This window comes from Hippocampus zosterae, chromosome 18 (assembly GCF_025434085.1).
Source record: "Hippocampus zosterae strain Florida chromosome 18, ASM2543408v3, whole genome shotgun sequence".
Classification (NCBI taxonomy): Eukaryota; Metazoa; Chordata; class Actinopteri; order Syngnathiformes; family Syngnathidae; genus Hippocampus; species Hippocampus zosterae.
In genome coordinates this window covers 6656979-6684863 of record NC_067468.1, presented here as the reverse complement: position 1 = coordinate 6684863, position 27885 = coordinate 6656979, and the positions used below count along the sequence as shown (strand labels likewise).

Sequence of the window (27885 nt, the reverse complement as noted above, 5' to 3'; positions counted from 1 at the left end):
TTTATTTTCTTATTTATTTTTTCCTTCAATAACCCCTCTTGACATTAACTTACTTCAGAACCTACAGGGAAGAAGAGTATGTCTAGAAAGTGTTTTATTTTTTATGTTATGATGCAGACTATTATTTGTCTTGACTCTTGAGAAATGTCTGTAATTGATTTTGGAACATACAGTTTGATTATTTGGGGGAAGGGGAAAGTACTGTTACCCTTTTACAAATACCTAGTGTGCAGTTCAGTTAAGAGTAACCAAGATGTGAACATATTCGATCATAAAGGTGCTTCTCAAAGGCATAACTACATGCTTGGACTCTGGATTATTCGTATTCATTTATCACTGGTTGTACTGAAGCGAATTTTCAGGCTCGCTTAAAGGGGAGGCTGCAGAAAGCACAGACAAAGTAAGCAAGTTCATAACTTCAATAATGTCTACAGGAAATTAATTACACAAGAGATCACGGCACAAAAACCTCCTACAGTACTTTTGAACAGGATATAGCAGTTAAAATGTACACATGAAAGCACAATCCCTTTGGTGATTCAATTTGAATACAATATTTATATACTGTACACACATACTATACACTTAGAGACACACACTAACTCACTGAACCAATAAACATACTGGTGTGCTGTTGGTTGACTGTACGGTGCTCTTCGTAATTATCGCCACCTCTGGTAAAGAAGTGTTGAAAACTTTCTAATCAATGTTGATTTTTAGCGCAGGAGCTGCCATTTTAGAAATGGTTCACCAGACAAAGCTCTCCCATGGTCACTCAGTCGCCAGACTTCAACTTTTAAAGGTTGGGTTTTCGTCATTAGAAGCTAAAGAAAACATCATAACCATGGGTGCCGATAATTATGGAGGGTGCTTTATATCTGGTAACAACAAATATGGAGGGCCAGGTCCAGGGATGCGCAATTTTGATCAGTGAAAAAGCGTGGCACGCTGCTGGAACACAAAGTTGCATAATTTTGGTCTTTGGCTCTTCTAATCATTACACCATCGTCTGACCTCTGGAGTATGTGAGATATATTCATTCATTTTGCGATCCGCTTATCCTCACAAGGGTTGCGGGGGTGCTGGAGCCTATCCCAGCAGTCTTAGGGCAGTAGGCGGGATACACCCTGAACCGGTTGCCAGCCAATCGCAGGGAACACGGAGACGAACAACCATCCGTGCACTCACTCACACCTAGGGACAATTTAGAGTGTTCAATCAGCCTGCCACGCATGTTTTTGGAATGTGGGAGGAAACCGGAGTACCCGGAGAAAACCCATGCAGGCCCGGGGCGAACATGAAAACTCTACACAGGGAGGCCGGAGCTGGAATTGAACCTCTGCACTATGAGGTCGACGCGGTAACCACTGGACCACCGGGCCACCCCATGTGAGATATAATACAAGCAATTTATGACTACATGGGGAGATATGGGATGAATTACAAATATGATGTGCCTGTTCAATTCAGGCATTTTAAATTTGTGTGGTAATATGGTAGAATAGTCAAGGTGAAGTGGTATTTGTTGTCAGAGTTACAATTAGACTGTCCCATAGAGTGCTCAAAATACAGACTCAACAATATAAAGAAAGAAAAAAAAGTTAGCCTGCATTGTAAAAAAAAAAAAAACAGTTCTGATTGAAAGACTCAGAAGCAGGATTCAAACAGTGGTACCTCTGCGCAACATGAATCCAAACACACAGACAAAACCTTCATTCCTTGCCACATGCTGTATTTAAGTGCAATTCGCCAATCTAGTTGAAATACAAAAATGGGATGAATTAAATAAATCTGAAAATGCAGTTGAGTTTGAAACCATGTGCAAATTTAAACCATGATTTTTGTATTCAGTCAACAGCTCCACTTTAATTAACCTATTTCCATGCAGACTACTTCTACGAAAGACAGCACCACACCATTTTAACTAGAAAAAGAGGGGTAAGGAGAGTTTGCTGTTGTTAACCCTTTGAGGGACAGCAGTTACAACACTGGACAGCACAGGTGTCAAAGTCAAGGCCGGGGGCCAGATCCGGCCCCCCATGTCATTTCATGTGGCCCGCGGGAACAAATCATGTGTGTCAACTATCATGATTCTTGTTAAATTCTGTACCGAAATGTCAAGTTATCATGGGTAATAAATAACATTGAGATTTTGCACCGGACCTCCGAAAGAAGCCATAACTCTGAAGGGGCCCGCAACAAAAAATTTGTTTGACACCCCTGGTGGACAGATTATCATGCTATCATGTTACAGTGCACATGAAAGGGGTTAAGTGAGTCTCTGATGGTGTAATGGTACACTTGCCTGATTTGTGTGCAGGCAGCGTGGGGTTGATTCCCACTAAGTGACGATCTGGATGTGGGTGTGAATGGTTGTTTCTCTCTATTTGTGCCCTGTGACTGGCGGGAGTCCAGTTCAGAGGGTAATCTGCCTTCTGTCCAAAATCAGATGGAATATACTCCCGCGGCCCACTTCAGGATTAAGTGGCGTTGAAAATGGATGGATGGATGCTATCAATTAAGTGTCAGCCATGTAGTGTTTAAGGGAAACTGCTAAAATTCAGAGCAAGTCAACAGTATTTTTAAATAGGCCACTCACTTATACTTCTTCAAATGTTGAGTAAGATTTAATGATCCATAATATCCCGTGTCTTTTTTTCCACGTTTTACAGACACCCAGATGACAAAAAATCCTTCTAAACAAACGGCTGTCGGTGAAGTGACTTGTGTAGGAGCGGGATAAAAGGCCTCCCGTTTCCACAAAGTAGTCCAATTCTGTTTGGTGTGCTAAGAACTTTTGTGTATCCCACATATCAGTTATCTTTCATTCAGGTACTCGCCTCACTGATACATTTCAGTACGCTTGCAAAAAGGCGACGCATATACACTGCTCATCATTGTTTGGTTAACAGAGAATTGTGCTAGTATTGTCTTACTAATTATCTTGTAGAAAACCCCAAAAAAATAAAAAATGTGGAGACTATTTGATCTGCTGCACCATCTGCAGTGGATACCTTAGCCCGATCAAAGTTGTACCGTGGACAAATAAACGTAGCTATACTTGTCCGGAAAACTCTGAAACTTTGAAGATGATTTTTTGATGTTTTTGTTGTCAGTGACCTGTAGAAGTGCTGGAGTATCGTAAACACTGAAGCTCAACCATACCATGACTTTAATCATTTCAATAGATAAAATTCATCACTTATGCATCTATGTACATCAAGCTTCAACTTGATTTCGACAATACTGTGTGTGTAACATTCAATCTCGGGTCAAAAGGATAAGTGAGCACACAGCTCAGAGCTCTTGTTTTCCAAAGCCAGACTGTGATCTCATAAGAGTGACCTTTTCCCCAAATAAAGGGCTTTCATTAAAATGGAAATCAAACATCGGGACTGGCGGGCTGTGGGACCTCAGATACTGTGGATTTCAAACTTAAGACTTTCACAGAACCCACTTCACGGTTCTCCTTTTTGGGATGAGTCTCGAAATTCATCTCACTGACGATGAGATACTTTGACTGTTTTGCACTATTGTGACCTGAGGCCTTTTTTGATTCATGGACACAAAAACAAAAGATAAAACACCAAGAGGCACACAAGTCATTACGTCTCATGTGCTCTGCTAACACAACACGAAGATGACCTTCGCCGTATTTTCTGTGGAACACAGCGGCTCATAGGCTGCATGTGGTAAACTGCTAAACAACCTCCTCGCCTTCTTTGGTCACATCCGAGAACAAGTTATCTTTAATCCCTTAGAAGGGAAATAAACAAGCTGTGGGGTTTCTTGCAGCTATTTGATTCATTTCTTTTCAAGTTAGCTGACAGTCTGAAGCGGTTCACTTGATCACTTTTGGATGCTCCTTGGAATGTTAACCTTTTCAGGGATAGCGGTCACTACAGTGGACAGCTTATCGTGTTACAGGGGTGCATGAAACGGTTTAAATATGTTTCGACTGTATGGAAATATGTTACCATCAACTTTGAGATGCCCAAATTTGATTTCAGTTATGGTTGCGTAAGATTAGTGAAGTTCACATGGTGGGTCAATTTAGGTCTAACGGCCGAGGAAAATCAAAATGAGACAAACAGTCTGGTTACAATTTAAAAGGTGAGTCATCGAATCAATGAAGTAATCTTCAGTGTTATTGTTTCGCTGAGCTATAGCTTCCTACCACATACGGATGATGTCATGGAACCCCTTTAGGTCCCAATGGACAAAACCAATCTTGTCACTAACGGCTCTCAGTGAGGCAGAGACTTTTGCCAAGGCTGAACGGTTTCTCAAATACAAACAAGTGAACAGCCTTATTGTGTTTAGCTGTCGTTTTATTAGCTAGCACGCTAGCTAGCTGATATTAGACATAATGAATGGATGGATATGAACTGACTGGTGCTAAAGTGGTGGCGAGTGCAAGTGAATGGGACTTTACAATTTCCAGTCAGGGGCAGGGGGCGAAACTTTGTTTTACCGAATCCTGCAATATCACCCATAAACAACGAACACAATCAAAACGATAAATTTGGCCTCCGCGCATTTGTGCTTGGTAAGTAACGAATATAACGTTAAGAGTAAACTGAAGAGAGGCCGTATGTTATACTGGCATTCTGGTAATTTCACAGACGCAACAGTTTGTATTAACATTGCCAATAGCAACACATTCAACACAAATAGAAAATATGTCATCAATGAAAAATATGAACAGCATTTCAGAGTCATTGAGGATGTCTGATGGCCCGTCATCCTAGTGCTCTCCTGTCATCCACCATTAAAGTGTCCATCTTCCCTCCACAATCCCTTACATGGGATTGTGTCTTCACATCACGTTTGGAGTCGCTTGACCTTCACATATGGCTTCCCCACATTCTCCCCGTCGTTCTCACTCACGCAGAGTTCAGCCACCCCTCGAGCCTTTATACCACCGAGTGTTCGTTGTTGTGATGGTGATGCATGCCGCCGCTGAGCACCGTGTGGTTGATGGACGACGCCGATCGGTCGGACCCCTCTGCTGCCGTCCCGTTGACGTTCTCCTGCCGCTGGCAGCACAGGATCTGCCGAAAAGTGGCGCTCATCTCCTTATCGCGGTACGAGTAGATGATGGGATTCATGGCGGAGTTGAACTCGGCCAGCAGCAGGAAGAACTTTTCATAGGTGAGGACGTTGCAGCTGGCACAAAAGACGTCAAGGAGAAGGATGACAAGACCTGGGGTCCAGCAGATAATGAATGCCCCTGGAGAGACACGATAAAGATTAGTTTAACATGGGGCAACACGGGCTACGTTTCATCTTCGGCAGCATGTATGAGAAAAGTGATGAGTGACTTTGAAAGCACAAATGCATCCATTTTCTATCCTGTCCCATGGGGGAGATGAAGTTTAGCGAGCATACAAGCAAACACGAATGCCATAGGTGTCAAACTCAAGGTCCGTGGGCCAGATCTGGCCCACCACAACATTTTACGTGGCCCGCGAAAGCAAATCAAAGATGGCAACTTTCATGATGCTTGCTAATACCGCTACCAAAATTTCAAATTCTTATTTGTAATAAATAAGACTGATACTGCAAGCATTTTCTCATTACCAAACCCCTCATTACAGTAACTTAAACAATAATCGAATTCACATTTATTTTTGACTGGTTATATGGTTTCAGCCATAACGGCCCTGCAAGGAAAATGGTAACTAAAATGTGGCAAAAATGAGTTTGAGACCCCTGGCTCACACTCATACTTATGGGCAAGTAAGAAGTATGTGTTTTTTATTTGTGGGAGGAAGTCAAAGGAACTGGAGAAAATTCCTACAAGCTCAGGGCGAACATGCAAACTCCACACCTGAGCCAAGATTCGAAAACTGAACCTGTTGACTGTGAGGCAGACGTGCTGACATTAAAAAAGGAGAAAAAAATGTCACTGTTTTCAGTTGTTGGTGTGCATTAGTATATGTTGCCAGAATGTGTAGAATTGCCAAATTGCAGACCAGAAATTCATCAAATCCAATAATTATTTTCACCGATACAGTAATGTGATGCTACACTTTTTAAAATTCTGTATTTAATTGATCAAAACAAATGGACTCAAATGACATCAATTGAATTCTACTGAAATTATCTTCATTTCAATGCACTTGCACAAAAAAATCAAATTCCCAGGAAGGTCCAACTGTAACCGACAATACTGATGTACTGATACTTTGACAAATCTAACCTTCTAAAATCAAAGTTCCATATCAACGACAAAAAGGGTTGACTAAAATAAAAATACAGAAAACATGTCAGGTGCACAATACGTTAACCCACCAGATAAAAAAAAAAACTTTGTAAATACTACCAAGGAACATTTGGAACACATTGAAAAGAAAAGAAAAAAAATGCAAAGTACTAATTTCCCAAATCATGTTTTTTTTAAATTATTCTACAGTATATGACATCCGTTTTGCAGACTTGCAAAATAATTATGACGCGACTGCTCTTTCACATGTTGACATCACACACGTACAATTCCTTAGGAATTTCGGTGACATGTGTGATGGATAGTGAAGAGCAATGGCCTCTGAGTCATTCTGCATGAATGGCAAGGTCAAGTGCAGTGAATTATATCAACAGAGGCCATTTGTCCGAACTAGGACCAAACACTAGCACATTTACCCCTGGAGACAGCTGGATAAAAATTTTAAAAAAGGATTCATGAGATATGAGTACAGCAAACTTGATGAGCAGGCCCGCTGCCTGTTATCTGTTCGGCTTTTGCAGGCAGCAGCTGAAGGCAAGAGGGCTTGACCTCACTTCCCAGCAATGCCGGCTGACTCGTTGGGAGTTTGTTCGTTTTCCAGAATGTCTTACGTCCAAGCTGTCTAAATCATTTCTTTCAACATCCTCCTCTGATCTTCACAAGCCTTGGCGCGGGAAATATACAGCTTGTTTATCAGAGTAACAAGAAATATGGCTTTTACTGTCACACAATCAACGTGTCACGCTTAACAACATTACTATTGCAACTAAAACATTCATATTGGAGGTCACAGTAGCTTTATCTCAAAGTAATTAAATCATATCAGTCTGAAACCCATTTCAATGTTAGTCTTCAGTGCCTGCCATCGGATATGACAAACAGAAGTAAAGGTGAAGGTGCGACATTCTCGGAAGAAGAACATCTAACAGGGAAGTCAGGAACGTCGCTCGTGCAAGATTCATCGAAGACTGGACATGGCTCCACAAGCCACGCCCCTTTAGTTTCATTCAAGGTATCACGACATTTCAGTCACGTCATAAAGACTGACGTGCGTTCCTGACGTTCCTTCTCCGCGAGGAATTCCCTTACATCCAGCAACCAATCAGCTGTTGTGTTTTAAGACCACACCTGCACCTGATGATTTTTGTTTTGAGTTGTAAAAAGTAAAACATTAGTACAGTATATCTTAACCCCTAATTATTCATTTTGTTACACTTTGCCTTAGTAAATCAAGCTAGCTCAGGGGTGGCGAAACCTTTTGGAACGAAGATCGACTTTTCGATCAACCAACCTCCTGCAATCGATCCCGTTACCACACACGCGCACGCACATACACATGCACGCCATAATGAGCAACAGCCCGACACAGAGGCATGTGGCACTTTTGCAGCCCATTAACTATCATCGCTCACACATATCATTTTAAAGTGGTTCCTTCGGTGGTGACGTAGGTCACCGTAGGTTCAAGATTTACCTGCTTTATTTTATTTTATTTCATTTTTTGAATACTTTTTGGGAAATTAGGACTGATGGGATGATTAGGGTGCAGTGAACATTAACTAACATGCACATTCATTAGTTCATTCATTCATCTTCCTAACCGCTTGATCCTCACTAGGGTCGCGGGGGGTGCTGGAGCCTATCCCAGCTGTCTCCGGGCAGTAGGCGGGGGACACCCTGAATCGGTTGCCAGCTAATCGCAGGGCACACAGAGACGAACAACCATTCGCACTCACACTCACGCCTAGGGACAATTTAGAGTGTTCAATCAGCCTGCCATGCATATTTTTGGAATGTGGGAGGAAACCGGAGCACCCGGAGAAAACCCACGCAGGCCCGGGGAGAACATGCAAACTCCACACAGGGAGGCCGGAGCTGGAATCAAACCTGGTACCTCTGCACTGTGAAGCCGACGTGCTAACCACTGGACTACGGGGCCGCCCCTAACATGTACAATGACACACAAATGGTTGTTTGCTTGTTTTTTCTCCTCGACACCACTCGCGGTCGACTTGGGACCAGTCCGCGATCTAACGGTCGATCGCAATCAACGTAATGGGCACCCTAGAGATCGCTCGTACTCACAGTGGAATAGACAGAGTCCTAACGCGCAAAAATGAAATCTTGCAAGAACAAAAAATTCAAAAATGACAGCAGCAGATGGCTGAAAAGCAATTGAAACATAATCCCATCGGCATTCATCCATTTTCCATCGCTCTTGTCCTCATCGGGCTCGCAGGTGAGCTGGAGCTTATCCCAGCAGAGTTTGGGCGAGTCTACATCCGTGTTGGTAACACCTTCGGATAATGTTCATTAGAAGGACTATGGCGCAAATTGGCCATCGCGTCAGCCTCAGGAATCCAACTCAAAGTTCCAAAAAGCCATTTTGGTGGATGGAAGGAAGGGATATGTGTTTTTTGGGCGGACCAAAGTGAACCCGCTTGCCTTGTCAGTGTTATAGAATGTCAAGTATAGCGGAAAGAAAGTGGAAAAGCAGAGCAGGCTGTCCGTGGAGAAATGTAAATAAACACAGCTCCTCTGCAGTGACTGGAAAATCTTGAAATGTCTGGAAAACTGTTTTGAAACCTTGCAGGTCTTGTCTGCCTTTGCGACAACAGATTCGGACAGGGGCATTGCCCTTTGGATTATTTAACAAATGAAATACTTAAAACTGAATCAGATCACTTGAATTGATGAGTCAAGATTAATCATCCTGATTAGCCAATGCATGCCTGAAATTTTGTCCTGCCGCTGAAACAAATGATCATTTAATTATTGCAAACTACACTTCGGTAGGGCGGCCCGGTAGTCCAGTGGTTAGCACGTCGGCTTCACAGTGCAGAGGTACCGGGTTCGATTCCAGCTCCGGCCTCCCTGTGTGGAGTTTGCATGTTCTCCCCGGGCGTGCGTGGGTTTTCTCCGGGTTCTCCGGTTTCCTCCCACATTCCAAAAATATGCATGACAGGCTGATTGAACACTCTAAATTGTCCCTAGGTGTGAGTGTGAGCGTGGATGGTTGTTCGTCTATGTGTGCCCTGCGATTGGCTGGCAACCGATTCAGGGTGTCCCCCGCCTACTGCCCGGAGATGGCTGGGATGGGCTCCTGCACCCCCTGCGACCCTAGTGAGGATCAAGCGGTACGGAAGATGAATGAATGAATACACTTTGGTATTTTAAAAGTATTCATTTTCCAAATTATGATCATCATTTTTCCTTTGGCTTACAATAAAATAAGAATAGGATAAAGAATAAAATAAAATGAATCAAATACTTCCATGAATCCACACATGGGCACAAGATAAACACGTGCGCTGCCAAACACATGCCAGTACTTGATTACATCATCATTGACCGAAGTGATCAGATTTCCGATTAATGTGGAAACATTTGGACAGTTCTTGCATCGCAAGACTTACTGTCCACATTTTATTTGACTTTTTTTCTTACCAGAGACCATTTCACAATTTTCTATTGTATACATGAAGGGTCAGCATCTCATTTTCTTTCTTTAAACTTGCCTTGGCCAAGCTTGGTCATGCCTTACTTCCAGCAATCTGCCTTTTTCCTCTCTAAATCTTTCACTCGGCTTCCCCTTTAGCCTTCTCTTTCTGTGTTTATCTCATTCTGTGATTTCCTAAGCCAGCAATCATCTGAGGTCGCGACCGTGAGGCCATTGAAATAAAGCAGTCAGCAGAAACCATTACTCTACGCAGACTGAAATGGCTCTGTGGTTTCCTATTTGTCCCCAAGAGAGATTTCTTTTTGCTCTCCCTTTCTCCACATGCACACTGTCGATTAGATACAATCACAAAAGGTGGCTAAGTCTTCAGCATGACTGTTAAAGAGGCCGGTGGTGTGAGTACGGTGAGCTCATGCTCAGAGAAGCATGCCGAAGGCTGGAAGAACAGTGAACTCTTTCAAATGGGTAGAAAGTTATTGTTTCTGCTTCACCGTAACAAAAATACAGAAAATGTCCAAAATTTAGATTCGCTAGCAACGGCTTGGATAATGTTTTGAGGTTTCAAATAATACTTTTGTGTGAAATCAACATTAGGCTATATATTACCTATATACTGTATATATATATTTTTTTTTCTATGTCTATGTATCTTTTGCAAATTATAGAGCTATTGTACATTTCTGTCATATCACTGACATTTTCGGTTGTATCACAAGATAATGATGGTTTTCATTTACCAAGTTAATCATGATAAAGCTTTTCATCCTTTTTCATGCTTTCGGATACTTTCAGGATTGAATAACAACTCACAAGTCGGGGCAAAGTCGTTAATAATACATTTCAAAGGAGATTATATCGTATATCCGCCAATTAGCGATTTAGACACGCGTAAACCAAAACCATAAGGACGCTATTGTGCTTGATTAAAAAAGCCGTACGGTGTTCAGGAATTTCCTGAAATATACTTAGGCTATTTTAGTAGTAATAAAAATAACAGCTCGTTGCTGTTTTAAGTTGCAGGATTACTCTATTTTATAAACAAAAGGAAAAATATGTTGGGGGAAACCGGTAATGCTACATTTCAAAAGAGATTACAGAGTGTGCTGCAAATTAGCACTTGCGGCATGCTTAGATGCCCAAATACAAACCATAAGGACACTATTGTGTCTGATTAGAAAAAGCCACAGTGTGAACAGAAATCCCATGCAAAAAAAAAAAAAAAAAAAGAATCAGACAAGCCATACATGCCCCCACACACACAACAGGTGACTGCGCGAGCCGCATACCAGACATGTTTCCACTCGGACAGTGGATGGCAGAGTTTGGCTTGTCACCCTGTCAGATTGGTTCTGCTTTCCATAAGAAAGTGGATACGCTTCAAAAGCCCTTGAATACTAATGCCAGAGCTTTCATGCCATTTGTTTTCATACACTTGTGCCATGTACCAAATGTGTGTGCCACATGGTCCGATAATCTGATCATGCATCCAGCACTGGGACAATCAAGAGAATTCAAACACAGAGGGTGTCATGATTCGGTTTAGGGATCAACGGGTGACACTGTAGGGCTCCCCTGGCAGCTGCACACCTGTTGGTCATAGGTAACCAGGCCTTTAAAAGGACTCCCAGCCCGAACACTCAGTTTTGATGCTTCTTGCTACTGTCATGTGTGTTGCCGTTTGCTCTTGGTTTCTGTCGTGTTTAGTTCATCATTATGTTTTAGCTTTAGTCATGGTTTTTGTTTGATACTTTGTACTTTGTGTGTTTTGGATTTAGTTTTCTTTGTTTTAAATACAATTCTTCAAATACACCCTGCTCCTCCCTCTTGCCTGCTTTTTGAGGTCCACCACCACCTCACAAACGTGACAGAGGGGGGCCAACTGCATGAGCCAACACCTGACGCGCACACCACACACATGGATGAATCCTTTTCTTGGACACAGTTGTTGACTCAGAGGAGAAACAAGAAAGGAATCATCTCTATTGGTGTCACTCCAACTTGCCCCCCCCCCCCAGTTGTATTAAGACCAGCAGCTGAATCCACTTTGAGCAAGAGTGCCCATTCAAGTGAAAGTGCCAATTGTCAAGTTTAAGACGATGTATGAATTTGATGAATTTGGCTAATTTTATACACAGTTGTGTAAAAAAAAAAAAGCTTCCCAAAACGTCTTGAAAAATTGGTTCCAGTGTGTTCATTTTGTAAGACTGCATCAGCTTATCTCTATAAAAGATACACACTCATCTGTCTGTGGTTAAACTAATCAAGTGGTTTTGTGTTCCCACCACCAGGCAACATTACAGCCGCATTAGAGTTGATGTGAAAGAAGTAAATCCGTTGTCCCACAGTTCCATATAAAGCCCAAAAGAGCGGTGAAAAGGCAAAGCTACAGCATATGTCTCTACGCTTATAGATGTGTTTAAGTGCCCAAATCAACTTTGACCCATTACGTTCCCATTCTTTCATTGCTTCAGAGACAGAAATCCGTCATGGTTCTCTTTACAGCATCCTGAAAGGAACAAGCGGGGGAAGTTGGCAGGGAAACAGCCATCATCTGGCCAACAGATGGGAGAAGCATGACAAGACATCTCCAAGGGGTATACTGTCAAGCATTTCTGGACCTTTCCCCCCAAAAGACAAACACCTGCAAAACCCAGAGCTCAACCGAAATGTTTGGCAACTCATCTGAAGACGGAAAGACTTGTGAACATTGTAGTTCAACTTCAGCTAGGTTATCATGAAGAAAAAAAAACATTTGCATGTACAACCCAAGCGTCAAATGGATGTGATTAAATGTTTTGTATGAATAAACCCCATAACAATGACTAACGAATGAATAACTTTTTTCAAAAAAGCAGCTTACAGTCAGAACTCACTTTAGAGTTTATAAAAGAAAGCCCTTGAGTCGCACCTCATGACTCTTCTTTTTTTGTGTTATAGTTACGTTAAAACCGGTCAGTCATTAGAATTTCTACATCAGTTTGAATCAATAGGCTGTTCTCAAACTGGAGCTTTGACGCTGTCCTTGTGGCCGCCCTTGGCCGACTGGTTGTTGTATTGACAAATGTGTGGTGGGACTTTTCTGTAAACATTCTCAGCCTCAGCCTCTGCTGGATCAAGACGAAGTCACTCATCTGAATATGGTGTGTCCATACCCCATGGACATGTGGGAAATTACATTCCAAGAAAAATGTTTAAAATTCATGTGATCCGCAAGGTCAATTTCAAGGTCAAATTAGAAGTTGAAATATGAAGTCACTCAAATTTGGACCAATCTTTTAAATGACATATTTGGATTCCTTGTTGAATTCCCCATTCCAACAACACCCGTTTTGTGAAGATTGAGCCAGTACTTCCTGAAATTTAAGGGTTCAAGAAGGCCACGCCCCTTTTTTGCCAAACATTAATATTCAGTGGGCCGTAGCTCTTGAACCTCTGCTCCAATTGACCTAAAATGTGACTCTTAGTATTGCGCAATCACGATCAATCAGTACAGCGAGTTTCATTCCAATCAAAACCCACTTGCTTACACCCACTGAGTGATTTGTTAGGAGACTGTGACAAAAGGATGAGAAAGAACTCACATCAGAGACAAATCACATGGAATCCTCTGGTATGTTTTGTCTAAGGACAAACACATCCTGCTTCAAAGTATCAACAAGCACCTTTTTCCCGCAATTCACACTTGAATTCGGTTTTCACTCAGCTCACTGAGGTTTGCTAGAGAGCATTGTAGGCAAGTAAGACTCCATTTCTAAATAAACTATCGCACAATCGGAGGATCCTGGAACTTTGCAAAGTGGGAGAGATATCTTTCTGGAATGCTCCAACATAAAACTGTCAGACTTCACACCCTGCTCAGTTGGAAGATAAACCAGGCCCCATCATAGTATAGGCCTTGACAATTTACAATGCCAAAGCATAGCCACAAATAACTGAAATTGGATATAAAGCCCGTCTTGTACAGTACACAGAGCTTTGGACATACACTGAAAGAGTTTATCATATGCTATGGTGGATGGAGTCTTCCAGAAGTTAAAATCACATTCGGTACATTCTGTAACTAGTCAATACATTCAGTCATTCATCTTCCGTACCGCTTGATCCTCACGAGGGTCGCAGGGGGTGCTGGAGCCTATCCCAGCCATCTCCGGGCAGTAGGCAGGGGACACCCTGAATCGGTTGCCAGCCAATCGCAGGGCACACAGAGACGAACAACCATCCACGCTCACACCTAGGGACAATTTAGAGTGTTCAATCAGCCTGCCACGCATGTTTTTGGAATGTGGGAGGAAACCGGAGCACCCGGAGAAAACCCACGCAGGCCCGGGGAGAACATGCAAACTCCACACAGGGAGGCCGGAGCTGGAATCAAACCCGGTACCTCTGCACTGTGAAGCCGACGTGCTAACCACTGGACTACCGGGCCGCCCCTAGTCAATACATTGTAAATTTATTCTAGGTTGACCGTTGCATTTAAAAGAACATTGGAGGACCTAAATATTAATCAAGTGTAGAAACTACAAATAATTTAGCTTAAAATAGCTTATTATTTCACACACTTGAATCATGGATTAGCGATTAGCAAGCTTTTTAAAAAAAATAAAATAAAACGAACGAGTGTTAGATACACACTTTTTGAGAAAAAAATCTAATTTCCATTAGTTATGTTATAAATACTGTAATAATATTCACCAATATAAAGACACTGATCACGTGAATGACTTCTCACTGTTACAAATAAGTGTTCAACAAGGTTGTGTTAAGCGCTTTGTTACAGCTGCCGCTGTTGTAAAAGCGCTATATAAATCAGCATGTATTGTATTGTATTGTATTGTAAGGTAGAAATGTCTTAATTTAGAATACTTTTGTTCTATAGGTCTCGGCATACGATTAAATTTTAAAAATAATCACTCCACTACACTTATGTGTTCCTTGGTGGCTATACCTGCTGCCCCCTGGCACCATGTTGATGACCACTGCACAAGACAGAACTGCGTGTCCCATTTATGTCTTGTGTACAACAGTATTCCATTTCAAATAAACATCGAGTGTTCCAGAGAAGTCCCCAAATCTATTTTAAAATCAGCCTACAAGCAACTTCTTCCGACAGACAGAACGAGGAGGAGGATGCTTACCCAAAACAATCACCACGGTTTTCAGCAGTGACATCATTGTGTCTTTGTTACGTCGGGGTCCGGAGCTGTGACGTGACATCCTCATTGTCCTTTGGCGCACATAGACAAAGATGTGGGCATAGAGCGTCACCATGACAACAAAGGTCACCAGGTTAAAGACGGCCCAAAAGACTAGGTAGGAATTGCTATAAAGCGGTGCCATGTTGGAGCATGATTTGATGCTGCAGATACAATTCCAGCCCACACTCGGAATGGCTCCCATGACTATGGACATGGTCCAGATGATGACGATTACAACCACCACGCGCCGGTTGCTCATGCGTGTGTGCAGCTGCATGCGGAATACTGTGATGTGGCGCTCGATGGCAATCGCGAGGAGGTTTGCCACAGAGGCTGTCAGGCTGGTGTCAATCAAGCCTTGCCGGAGAAGCCATGTAGAAACAGTCAGACGCCTCGTGTTTGGTCCTGTGTTGAACATCAAGTAGAAGTAGGCCAGTCCGGCAAAGAAGTCCGCAGCTGCCAAGTTAGCCATCAGGTAGTAGATGGGGAAGTGAAATCTCCGGTTGACGTAGATGGCGATCATCACCAGGAGGTTGGCCAGCATGATGAAAATGCAGACTGTGATGCCCAGGCCCATCACCAACCGACTGACCGTATTCCAGTCAGTCGCAAGGTACTTGCCGCTGCGGTTGTAGAAGAAGGCAATGGTCTCATTGTAGTAGCACTGCTCCTCATCCATCGCGGTTTTGAAGTTCCTGAAATGAAGAGTATACGTTAAGAGTCACAGACAATTGGGGTTCTGTGCATTTAACATATCGGGGGCGCATGTTTGGAGCCAGGACCTTTTTCCTCGAGAAAATTGTCCACCTCCGTCCTCACTGGAGAACGTGCAAAGTCCATCGAATACACAACGGGATGTTCAAAAGAGAATTGGAGGTATGCTTGTCAGTCCATGTATATGTCAGTTCAGTGGGGTCTATGTCAGAATGAAATGATAACAACATGAATATACGGTATGCGAACGGTAACATTGCAAGAAAATAAAGTATCAGTCTAAGGTAAATATTCCTTGTGGAGTTTCACCTTTTGACTTTTGTAATTATGTCATCAGCAGAAAAGCCATGTTTAAATGCTCAGAATGTTTATTTCATTTGGATCACTTTGGGATTGTTCAGGATTGGAGTCATGGAATGAGATCTGACAGAGGGACAACATAGACACAGAGTTGCTCGGAGGGAACTCAAAGGGGGCACACAGAAGTCAAATTTCTGAAACAAGGACAGCTAATACTCATTTATAATCTTGCTTCCTATCCCAACAATTTGGTTCAACTTCTCCACAATACACAAGAAACAGTATACGTGCAACTACAGTGACAAATTCTTTGTCAGTGATAAATGAAACACTGACTCAGCGGTCACGTTTTACTTAGACGCCCTAACACTTTTTAGGTTTTAGACTGCAATGACAGAACCTTGCAGGAAACATGGCCGCACTTCACATGAATAAAACAGTCATGGATAAATGTGTAAACCGGCGCTTAGTTTAGTTTACAGCACAGCCATGTACTGTATAGGTTCAAGAACAGGCGACACAAAGCTCCTATTGTCGAGAAAGTAACAGGTTACAGAAGCAGCACGGCTTGTTTACGAGATATGAGACGGAACTCCGCTTTTACTCCATCTGGTACAGTTTATTGTGTTTTCCTGTTTGGGGGAGAAAAAAAACAACTCAGAAACTAAGAAAGTTAAGGAACAGCAACAGGACAGTTTGAGTGAACCCATACACAGAACATACAAACAAACACGGGAGGAAGATATTGTGCACGGGTGTGTGTGTATGCGTCCACATGGAATAAGACAAAGCTATACGGATGCCACAAAGGGCTCCGTTTTTGTGAATGGTGTAAACCTTGCATGGCGGATCTGAGGCTGGTTAAACCCCATGTTGGAGGGAAGGCTGCGCTGCTGTGGGAGTGATCACAGCTGGCTTCAATCATGGCCAATCAAAGCAGGTCTTTGCCTTCAAATACGGCATGCTAGTCGTGCATGAGCGTATCTACATGGCGGACATGACATGGAGACCGCCTTCTACTCCGGATCGTTTATGTGCCCCATTTCGAAGTGAACCCAACACACACTCACAGCCCCCACCCACCAACACACACACACACACACACACACATGACCACCCCATAGTTGTGCCGCCTAGTGAGAGCATTTCCAAAATATCGTACGATGACTCAGAGGGTTTGATGCCCGCTGTTCACATATGTATGAATGAAATGCATCTCATTTGACCAGCTGTCGAGAACACTCCTTTCTGCTGAAATGGGCCTACCCATCTTAGCTGAGACCGGTCTGCCAAATTGGCAAACACGTGCAACGAGCCATGCGCTGAAACAAAAATTAGGATCGGCATTTGTGCTCAGTCACAAATACATTGTCTACGAAAATAAAGCCTTCGGTCGCTCTTATGAAAGCACCACAATGTGATTTGTGTCTAAATAAGACTAAATGTGGTGAAATGTTAAACAAAGCAAAAATAATGAATGAAAATATAAACTGACTGGCATGTTAGTTGACTGGTTAAACAGGTGAGCACGTCCATCTCACAGTGGAGAGGTGCAGGGTTCGATTCCGGTGCGAGCCTTCCTGTGTGAAGTTTGCATGACATTATGAGCGCGAATGGTTGTTCATCTATGTGTGCCCTGCAACTGGCTGGCAACCAGTTCAGGATGTCCCCCGCCTACTGCCCGGACACAGCTGGGATAGGCTCCAGCACACCCCGTGACCCTCTTGAGGATAACAGGATTAGAAAATGGATGGATGGAGAATATAAAGTGCTTATGTTTTTCTTTTTTGGTGGGAATCCTCACTCTCTTAAACTCCACTCATCTGTAAACAAAAGAGTCAGTCCCATCCCATCCCCCTCCTCGGACACAATTGTAAATACTTTACTCATTAAAAGGCAGGCTAATGAGGCCATGTTGAAAGACACGGATGGACCTCATACAGTACTTGTTTGTTACATATTCACTGCTAAAGAAACAAAAAAATCTCAAGGTCCTTATATGTTACTCCATAGAGTGTGCATTTTTTATGGGTAGCTTAAGCCCATAACATAATTCCTGAATGGATTTTCTTGCCCACATTGCACAATAATGTTCAATTTCAGCTTTCTTATTAGGAATAATTCATGCCAAAGACAATATAGTACTGACCGATATACTGGCTGGGAATGTTGGCAGCATACCACATCCCAGTATCCCTCGGCCAAAACGGGTGCGTGTTAGGCATGTCAGTCTACCAATAACAATAAAGGACTCCTAATCAATGAAATAAACTTTATTCGTGCTTGTTTATGTGTCCAATTTCCCTTTTAGGTCAATATGGAGCTCTGTCGGCTGTGTCTGGTTAGGGGATGGATGTGAAATCCTATTCCATTCACTCAACAAATATTACCATCACAATAGGGCATGTATTGTGAGTACAGATTTCATGTCCTGCATGTTGGATGTTGGAACAGATTGTTTCCTGATCATTAACAAATGAGTGGCCGCGACAATAGGGACACCTGTACAGTACTTCAACTGAGATCAATACACTCCATATATTTCGGATACTTTATGGAACTGTACTTAAATATCCAAACTTCCTGTCAATTGCACCGGTGCCTCAAGACGGTGCCGCGGCTTGGCCATTAAAAGCGCTGAAAGGAGAGACTGAGTGACAGCAGTAGCCCTCATGCCTGATAGATCCATAATGAGGTGGAATTTATGACTACTACCACCGCGGATGAAAGCCCATCTCGTCCACTTGTCATCTGCGGGTTACGGCCATTAAGTATCTGGAGGGAGCAATTAGCTCTAAGATGCCTGAGGCCAGTTGTCAGGAGTGAAGTGCAAGAGGAAGTGGCAGTGACATCTGAGCACACTTTCCACTTTGATTCACGCTCGGCGGCTGTGGTGAGAGAGTGTGACATTGTATGTCCGCGGGTGTGTGTTTGAAGGCAACAATTGCAGGGTGGTTCTTTTTACCCCGAAAAGACAGACCCATCACTGTGAATTGAACTGAATGTTCAAGTGTTTCGTATGAGTCAACCGGAGAAGAACGTGAGGAAAAAGCGTGCGTGAGTGTGTGCAGAGTCTGACCCCAAAGTGTTAAAGACAGAGTACAAAATGCTCACTGTGCCCAAGTGTGAGTCAAGTCTGTCGACACACTCGTTGCATGCTTGTTAGTAATGTGTGATAAGGTCCTGCTGTGTGGGGGGAGGGAGGGTTTAAAATGTGTGTGTGTGGGGGGGTTTATGCGTGTATGCCGAACAGAGGAAAATTAAAGGACCACCAACAAAATGCATTAGGTCATTTTCTAAGCATGCACGTCCAACATCAGAAACAGTGGAGGTTGAAAGTCAAACACGGCATTTTGTACGGTTCCAAATGGCACTCCAAATTGGGGAGGAACATTTTTCCGCTTCTCACGAGACCCCAGAGTTCAAAAGGCCAAGGTGCACGACGTCACATGATCCCTATGCATTTCTCACAAAACTCCAGCATATCTCACAAGACCATGGTTTTTTGTTGTTGTTGTTTTTTTTTGTATGTGGCATTACCACAGGACACCAGAGACAAAGAAGAGAAATGTGATCAATGTGATCATGACCATAGAACAAGGGAAAGTACCTAAATAAAATTATAACTGTGTGAAGTCATTTTTGTGAAAAAAAAAACAACCCCCGCCCCCCACAAAATGAGTTATTGTGTGGTCATTTTGATGCAAGAAAGCCCTTTACACACTGGTAAAAAAGGGGATTATTTGCTGTTTGATTCAAATCCTTTGTTGTTAAACAGTGGATTTTTTAATACATCCAGTGAGAAATGTATCACAAAAAATGGAATATGTTACATTGCAACTACGCATATATTTTGTCCATATTCAAATGCGGACCCTGAGTAGCACTGACAAAAAATTGTGGCCCCTTCAACTCTGAACGTTGATCATTAATTCTACCAAGACCTTTGGGCGAATTCTCCCCCCGCAACAGTCCAGTGTCAGCGTTCGTGTGGAAAAATTTGTGAATCATCAAATACCTTTTGGATGAACTAAACCAGAGATTGTGAATCAGCTTTGATTAAAATTCAAATTCATTTATTTTACTGACCCCCAAAATTTGCATTTAAAATATTATCACTGGACTACTGTACTCTACCTAAAGTTTTCTTTGCATCCTGTTAGAGTTGCACCTTTAACTGCGAGTCGAATCTGTGAATTTCACCTCGACCATTTTGTCACCGAGCGGACAACGAACTGTATGCATGACAAATGCAACTGAGAATTCTAAGCATATGTCTTCAATCTTTCACTGGCTTTCTTCCCTTGATGTATCCTCAGCCTTTTGCCTTCATTTGTTCTGATTTGTGTAACCTTGTGCTCCCATCTGCGAAGGCTCTCCTCACTTGTTGTTGACGTTGTCACCTCGGGGGCGGTCCCATAATGTTGCTTTTTTTTCTGTTTTTGCTTTTCAGAAGAGAGATGAGAGGTGATTCAAAGACCGCTTCTAATCTCACATCTATGCTGATGCGAGGTTTTTAAACTCGGTTAGGGTATGACCCCGAAACAAAGACGTTGGCAACTTCGTGGCCTGGCACGGATGTTACAGATCAGTTATTTTTTTTGCTGAACCATGAGAGTGGAGTGCTTTAAATCAAGCTTCACTTCTACTTTTACCAGGTCGCCGTCTTCCAAACAGACCCTTCGAATCCCCAACTTCTCTCATATGTTGCCACCGTGTACTCTTTATACCATTAACCTCAGCATGACAAACTCCTTATGTCAATCTCCTCCCTTGTATTTAACTTTCTCCTTGTGTTTCCTCCTTCTCCCCCTCTGCTACTCCGTGGCATTCCCCCCGCCTGAAGCCCCCCCCCTTTACTCGGCCCTCCACACAATGCGCACATTGTTCACATTCCCCCCACTCTAGAAAGCCAAGAAACGGCAACGTCTAACAACCCCCGAGTACACACAAACACTGACACACGGATACAGTACGTACATACAGGCTTTTCATTCTCCGATTTTCTCCCAAATCGAGCACACCTAAACCACACGCATACACCCTCACGCTCGCACATTGGCTCTGCTGATTAGTGGCGGAGCTCAGCACAAGGGATGGATTGAGAGTCGGAGGTGAATCATGAAGTGAATGCCTGCAACCGTGACGGGATTCGCAGCTTGTCGTCATACGATGACCTCTGACTACGTCTGCCAGCGACGACATCGACATGCAGTTCTTTCAATAGCCCGCGTGAAGAGTAGCCACATGGTCGAGACCATGTCATCTGATTTCATCTGAAGCTGGAAAATCGTCAACGGCAGTATCTTATAACAAAGTATTTTCCGTCATCGCGACTAATTGTGTTCAGTGTCACGGCAGTTCATTTAAGAGTACGAGGGTGGGCTATGCTTGGGTGTGACCAATGACAGGGCAATAATGGTCTCGCTTTCTTCGTCCACACCTCTGCCTGAGCTAGTAGAAGCAACAGTCAGCCGCCGTAAATGTAAAAGAGGAGAGAGCCAAACGTCAAAAGGTCCTTGGGGTCTTTTGAGGAAAGCATGCCATATTTTGTTCAGACAAAAGCATGTAAAACTGCACATGTCTGCTTTACATTAATACATCGAGGAACGATCGCAGCAGAAAACCTGTCGAAGTTTGTGAAATGAACATTTGCTTCTGTTTTTTCCAGAAATACTAACGGTGTTGTCTAATTTCTCAACAGCTTCCACGGTCACACATAAATTATGTACACCCTTTAATTTAGCTTCACATTTTTTTTTCAAAGATGAGAACTTGGAAAATGCTATAGTGACAGCCGCAATCTGAGCGATGGGGGTTTTGGAGAAGCCAAAGACGAAGCCTTTCATTTTGTATTCACACTTTTTTTTTTTTGCTTCTGTGATCAACTTGCTAATGTACTCAAAGTTTTCAGGCCAATCTCTTATTAACAACCACTGCGACATAATAGAAACCCATGAAACTATAAAGCCAAGCTTTTCTTGAAGACATTTGGGCCAGAACAAGCATGTGCTGATGTGTTTAGCAAATATTGTGTGGACTGAACTTCCCATCCTCACTCAATGTCACTTGTGGGGACAAGATGTGTTAATTCAGACCTCCCAGTTTTCAACCCTCCTAAAAAAGTGCTCAACAGCATTCCTTCTGATCTCCTCTTGCATTGATTGATTCCTTGAGGCTTATAACACACAGAAAACGTTCAGTCTTTCTCAACAAAATTCAGATTAAAACTGCCCGCACTGCATTTCATCACATTTTCAGTTTGCCACTCTCCCATCGCAGAAAAGGGCACGTAAAGAACCACAATCAACAATCCTGCCATTGTTGCCCCATGACAACACAATGTGATGGATTCGAGCCAATGAAAGAATCACATTGGGGGTAAAAGTGCTGCTTTTGCATTGTTTGCAAAAGTTCCCATGATAACACAACACAAAGCTGGCGTGCAAAGTAAGTGAACGCAGCCTCTTGGGGATTTAAGGAAAGTTTCAACATGACAATGATTCTTTCAAATTCAACTATTTTTGTGGCAACATGTACGTGGCCGAAACTTCGAGTTCAGGGGTCGGCAACCTTTTATACTCAAAGAGCCATGTCGACCTGGTCTCGATGATATCAGGCTTTATCTATCAATCTATAAATCTATATATAAATCTCACACTTGTATACTACTGTGACGCTTACGAAATCTTAATGAATGACTCTTTCATGTATTCTCCATCTGTGAACGGCGTCTCATAAATGGCTATTTCCTGAGCAGTCACAAAATTTGCAGGTAGGTGGTTAAATTTGCAGACTTCATCCAACTTTTGAATAGATTTTTATGCAGATCAGCCTTTGGCATCAGTTCTGAAATAAGTTTTTTTCTCTCTCTTCTCATTCCGGATATTTTTCAGCAAAGGCTGTGTGTTTATTTTGGAAATGTCTTTCTATATTTGACCTTTTATTGCTGGCCAGTTGTCCACCACAAATTCGCCATACTGGTGACCATCTTTCATCAGAGGTAAATGCAAATGAATCAGCCATCATGAAATGTTCCGCGACTCTTGTGAGGATGAAGCGGATCAGAAAATGGATGGAAAAATTGATAAATAATCAATCAATATAAACAAAAATCTGCTGCTGGGAAGTTCATACAATTCACTATGGTCACCATAACAGAATTTCTCTACTCTCCAACACTGCCACCTAGTGTCCATTCAGAGACCATAACAGAAGCGATACAGGTTTTTGAGACAAATAACATCGATTTCAACCAGACAGATTTATTTTCCCAAGCCACGCAGAGCCGCAACTTAAGTATAAAAGAGCCACATGCGGCTCCGGAGCCGCAGGTTGCCGACCCCTGTTCTAGATAATATGCCGGACTTTTGGAGGAGGATGCTCAAATTCCAATTAAGACACCATCGAACAAAACAAACAGACATTAATTTCCCCTTAAAGAAATTGAGATGCCAGTAAGCATTCCCCAAAGCATGCCTGTAATTCCACCAGACGAGTTTCCAAACGCGACACACGAGCATTCTGATTTACGATTGCAAAGCAAAAGGAGTGAAAGTTCGACGCTGCGCAGACCCCAGATGAAATATGGAGGTTGTCATTGTCAAAAAAACTCCCCGTAGCAAGATAGTACGATAGCGAGTGTCCTCCCCTTGACACAGAGTCATACCCTAATTGCCAGTTAGACTGACAAACGGCCGAAGCCATCTGCATTGTTTCCATTTTAAATGGCCGCATTGTGACAACTCCGCATCTGCCGCCATTTTAACAAGATAAACTCCATCGTATGTGTCAGCTTTAGAGCGAGATTACACCTTTCAGACTAACTTTGCAAAAATGAACTGCAAATAGAAGACAAGCAGGGTCTTCTTGTCAGGAACTGGCAGTGGAATTTTCCTGGCTAGCTGGTCCAATTAGCTCACTTCAGCCGGTCTGTCAGTCAACATGGGTTTTTCGTGTTGGAGTGCAGACTGAGGGCAAGCAAGCACATCACAAAGTACTTCGTCGCATCTCTTCAACAGACACAAGGATGGGATTTTCTAAAAGGCTTTTTTTTTTTTAAGCACTTTACAGCAAGTGTCTATCAAGGGCTTTCGCCGGACCACTAAAGGGACAGAGGTTGAAGGCACTAGAGTGCTTTCTTGGTCTGCTTCCAATCATTATGTGCCAAACAGTAAACCAGTGCTCCCCTTTTAAGGAACACCACATTCAGGAAAGGCTTCACAAAAAAAAAGGCTTCACAATGATGTTAGAACATACTTCAAATTCAAGATGCAGATCGTTGTATTTTATGATTAACCTACCCAGTTGTGACTGTCGGAATCATAAATAACAATGTATACACTTATGTATCGCAGCTGGATATTTTCCAAAATTGTTTGAACACCACAAAGATGAATTTTGCAATTTGTGAGTGGTAGAAAGCAGAAAAGCACCAAATTGGCCTCGGATAAAGTTGTTAAAGTTCTTAAAGTTTGCCACAGTCTAAGAGGAGGTAGAATGTGGGAGCATCATGTACACACCATTTTTTTTAATCCATTTAAACAGCCACGACTTTCTACCTTGAAACCCTTTCAGGGACAGCGGATACGACAGTGGACAGTTTAACGTGTTATCAGGTGACAGGGTGCACGTAAGGGTGAAAGCACATCTTTGTAATGCTCATCCAACAATGCCACACAAGTCATCATTTTCCATCGGAACAAGTCTCCTTTGAGCAGACGTGACATCGGTCAGCTTCTAAACGTGTATGATGACATCCCGCAGGCTGTTGGAAAGTAATTTTGAGAAAAAAAATGTTGTTTACTGGTGAGGAAAACACTGTTGCTATCTGAAGAGTGTGTTGTGTATATTTTAGGAATGATGAGAAAAGAACGAACATGCTATTCAGGATCTGGAGGTTTTACAAAAAAAATGCTCATTGAAATCACTGGCTGATCCAATGTCAACCAAAGTTAGACGCCCCCCCGCCCCGCAAAAAAAAAAAATCCATTCTGTGAAGCTGGTCCAAGTTTGATCTGGTTGACTTTCAAAATATTTTACGTGAAGATCAATTGAAATTTATTTGCTTCAGAATTGGACACCGTCGCCAACAAAATACTCAGCGCAGGCCTGCTCAGGTACACTACGGTCATTTTTTCAAGATCTCTCTCTATATTGTGGAACACACGTCTGGTTCCACAACTTGCTTGCTTTTGTTTTGATGTTTTGTAACTGAAAAAGGCCAAGAAATACAAGTTGTGTACAACCTGCACGAATGTGAAAAGCAATCTGCACTTTGAGATGAAGAATGGGTGGAATGCAAGGAGGAGGAGGCTTGGAATAATCACAACACAGATGTTTCAAGGACTCACTTTCTTTTTCTCGACGGATGTCAGTGCTCATGTCAGGAAACAAAATACAGAGTCTTTGTGAGGGCTTTTTGGATGACCGTGAGTGTTGGAAGTCAGAGACATGAAATGCTCCCGTCACTTTTGCTTTTCTTTGAACATATGACTCTTCAATTGGCGCGACTCTTTTAAGTCGAAATAACGTCTGTGCAGCTTCTCTCGTTCCCGAGGAAACCGGTAAGCCCCTGAGAACAAACCTCCCTTCATATTTTGAGCGCCGGTCTGTTACATCCACGGTGATATAGTGTGTATCCACTCAAGCGGTCATGATAACATAATAAAGCTGAATTACATAAAATCATTGACGGTATACAGCCAATATTTATAACGAGGTCAAATTACCGCAAAGGATGCATTATCACGAGTCAAGTCTGTGTTATCTGTTTTCACAGTTAAAGCTAAAAAAAAAAAAAGTATGATTGTGACCTTTTGGTAATTGAATGGAGTGAATCACCCACATAGTCTTTTCATTTAATGCAATAACAATTTAGAATGGGGCAAACAGGCCGCAGCCAGCAAATCATTGTTGACATTACAAGTGTGAGGAAGGTTGGGAAGGTGGAGGGGGTCTCCATAATTAAAACATCTTGAAAAAGCACTGACCCTCACCCCGAGCTACAGTGTAAATGCTTTTCACACTCTGCCATCACATCAAAGACCCCCGGTGGGTTGTGATCATAAATGGTAAGTAAACAGTGCCGTGCTGACACACACACACACGCACACAGACGCACACACAAACACACACACACACAAGTTAATTTGCCTAGTTTGACTTGTCTATGCAAAGGTGTGTCAGCTTGATGCTGAGATCCATGATGATGGAGATTGTTGACAGAAATTTGGATTTAAACAGCTTCACTAAGACAACCTTATTTCTGCCTTGCATCATCTTGATTGATGATGACTGAGGGGGTTAAAAAATGTAATAAAAAAAAAAAAGTTCAGGGCTGGGGATGGGGAGGGGGCTGAGGGGGGGGGGGGTTAATTTATGACATCGGACTGAAAACAAGCCTGACAGGCATGTTTGAGTGATTAAGACCAGTTATCTGATTCCAAGCTGAAGCTCCCAACCTCCGTGGCGCAGTCAGCCCCTCGCTGCTTGTGTCCCTTTCCCTTTATCAATCCCAATAACGGAGCAGAAGGCAAGCACATTGAGGCATCTGCTAATGCCATGATCAAACAATCGATTGCCAGAAACTAATACTTTGTCAAGCACGTCTACGTGGCAGGTAAAAATACCCGCATGCATAAATAAAGGCGCTGACGCTCATTACACAATCCACTATTCTTCCTGCTTTGTCAATTAAGTGAATTTATCATTACTCCAGTAAGAAGTATGTTATACTTACAATGTATGTTCCCAGAGAGACAGCAGTAGAAAGATGCTTTTGTATACTTCCCGAGTGGCTTCCTAGATGTCCACACCAAAAAGTTTGTCTCGGGAAATCCTGAAATTCCTCCCACAGAGCATACAGACTCGGGCTGCACTCCTGTCAAAGTGGTGAGGTGTCAAAATCCAACATGAAGCCGGGCAGTCGCATTGTATGTCCAAATAAATGCGCAACACTTTTTTTTTCCTCTGCGGAAAGTTGCAGTTCTCCTTCCAACATGAAGTCGCTAGATGCTCTCCTCCTGGTGCCTGGCGCGCCGCTCTAACTGCGTCTCTCTCTCTCTCTCCCTCTCTCTCTCTCTCTCTCTCTCTCTCTCTCTCTCTCTCTCTCTCTCTCTCTCTCTCTCTCTCTCTCTCTCTCTCTCTCTCTCTCTCTCTCTCTCTCTCTCTCTCTCTCTCTCTCTCTCTCTCTCTCTCTCTCTCTCTCTATCTCTCTCTCTCTCTCGCTCCTCGTTGCGTGCACGCGCCAGGAAGGGACCTTGATTTCTGCGCATGACGTCACGTACACACGCACGCGGAGCCACTTTGGAAATTGACGGCAAAATCTAGTTTTGTTGATTGAACAACAACATACAAAACTAGATTTTGCCGTCATTTTCTACAGTGGGTCCGCGTGCGTGTGTACGTGACGTTATGTGAGGCGCTCGAGTTTGCTGCGTGTGTGCAAACGAACAAAAATGTGAGCGTTTGCCCCAAACTGTTTGGAAATGTGATATTTCTCCTGTATGCTTCAGTATTTAATGCTGAACAGAACTGATTCGATCAATAAATTAGGAGTCATGTGGTGCTTTTGAAAAAGCCATACAAAAAAAGAGTTCTATTAAATTTCACTTACAGAAGTAAACTTCCTAGACCAAAAAAATCACTGATTAAGCAGTGAATGTCCTTATAATAAATTTGTGTACGTATTAAAACACAATTCAGTTTTCATTAATCAAAGCCTTGATGACAATAAACTTGTTGAACTCTGTGTTCAAACTTGTTGACCTGAAGTGTTTGATCCCAGTGGCTCTTGTACACCCTGTTGACTTGGGCCCTCTCGCATCTTACCTGAAGCCAACAGTCTCAAATTATTTTGGCTTTTAAACTGAATACTGATTTTATAATTCATTCATTAATCCTTTTCATTCATCTTCCGAACCGCTCAATCCTCACTAGGGTCGCGGGGGACACCCTGAATCGGTTGCCAGCCAATCGCAGGGCAA

At 42.7% G+C, this 27885-nt stretch overlaps 1 protein-coding gene across 1 annotated transcript; it reads right to left on the bottom strand.

Moving 5' to 3' along the window:
* lpar1 (lysophosphatidic acid receptor 1) lies at positions 1–27112 on the bottom strand. Its single transcript, XM_052050303.1, has 3 exons — positions 26640–27112; positions 14825–15579; positions 1–5233 (listed from the first exon to the last, which is right to left on the bottom strand). The coding sequence occupies exons 2-3, from the start codon at positions 15561–15563 to the stop codon at positions 4917–4919; spliced, it is 1056 nt and encodes a 351-aa protein (XP_051906263.1). The 5' UTR covers positions 15564–15579; positions 26640–27112; the 3' UTR covers positions 1–4916.
* Positions 27113–27885: the final 773 nt, after the last annotated feature.

Bases quoted from the DNA above. Each gene is read 5' to 3' on its own strand.
- lpar1 (XM_052050303.1), bottom strand. From the start codon at position 15,563: ATGGATGAGGAGCAGTGCTACTACAATGAGACCATTGCCTTCTTCTAC. The intron at 5,234-14,824 runs GTAAGCATCCTC...GTGTCTCTCCAG, and splicing joins AACCGTGGTGATTGTTTTGG to GGGCATTCATTATCTGCTGG.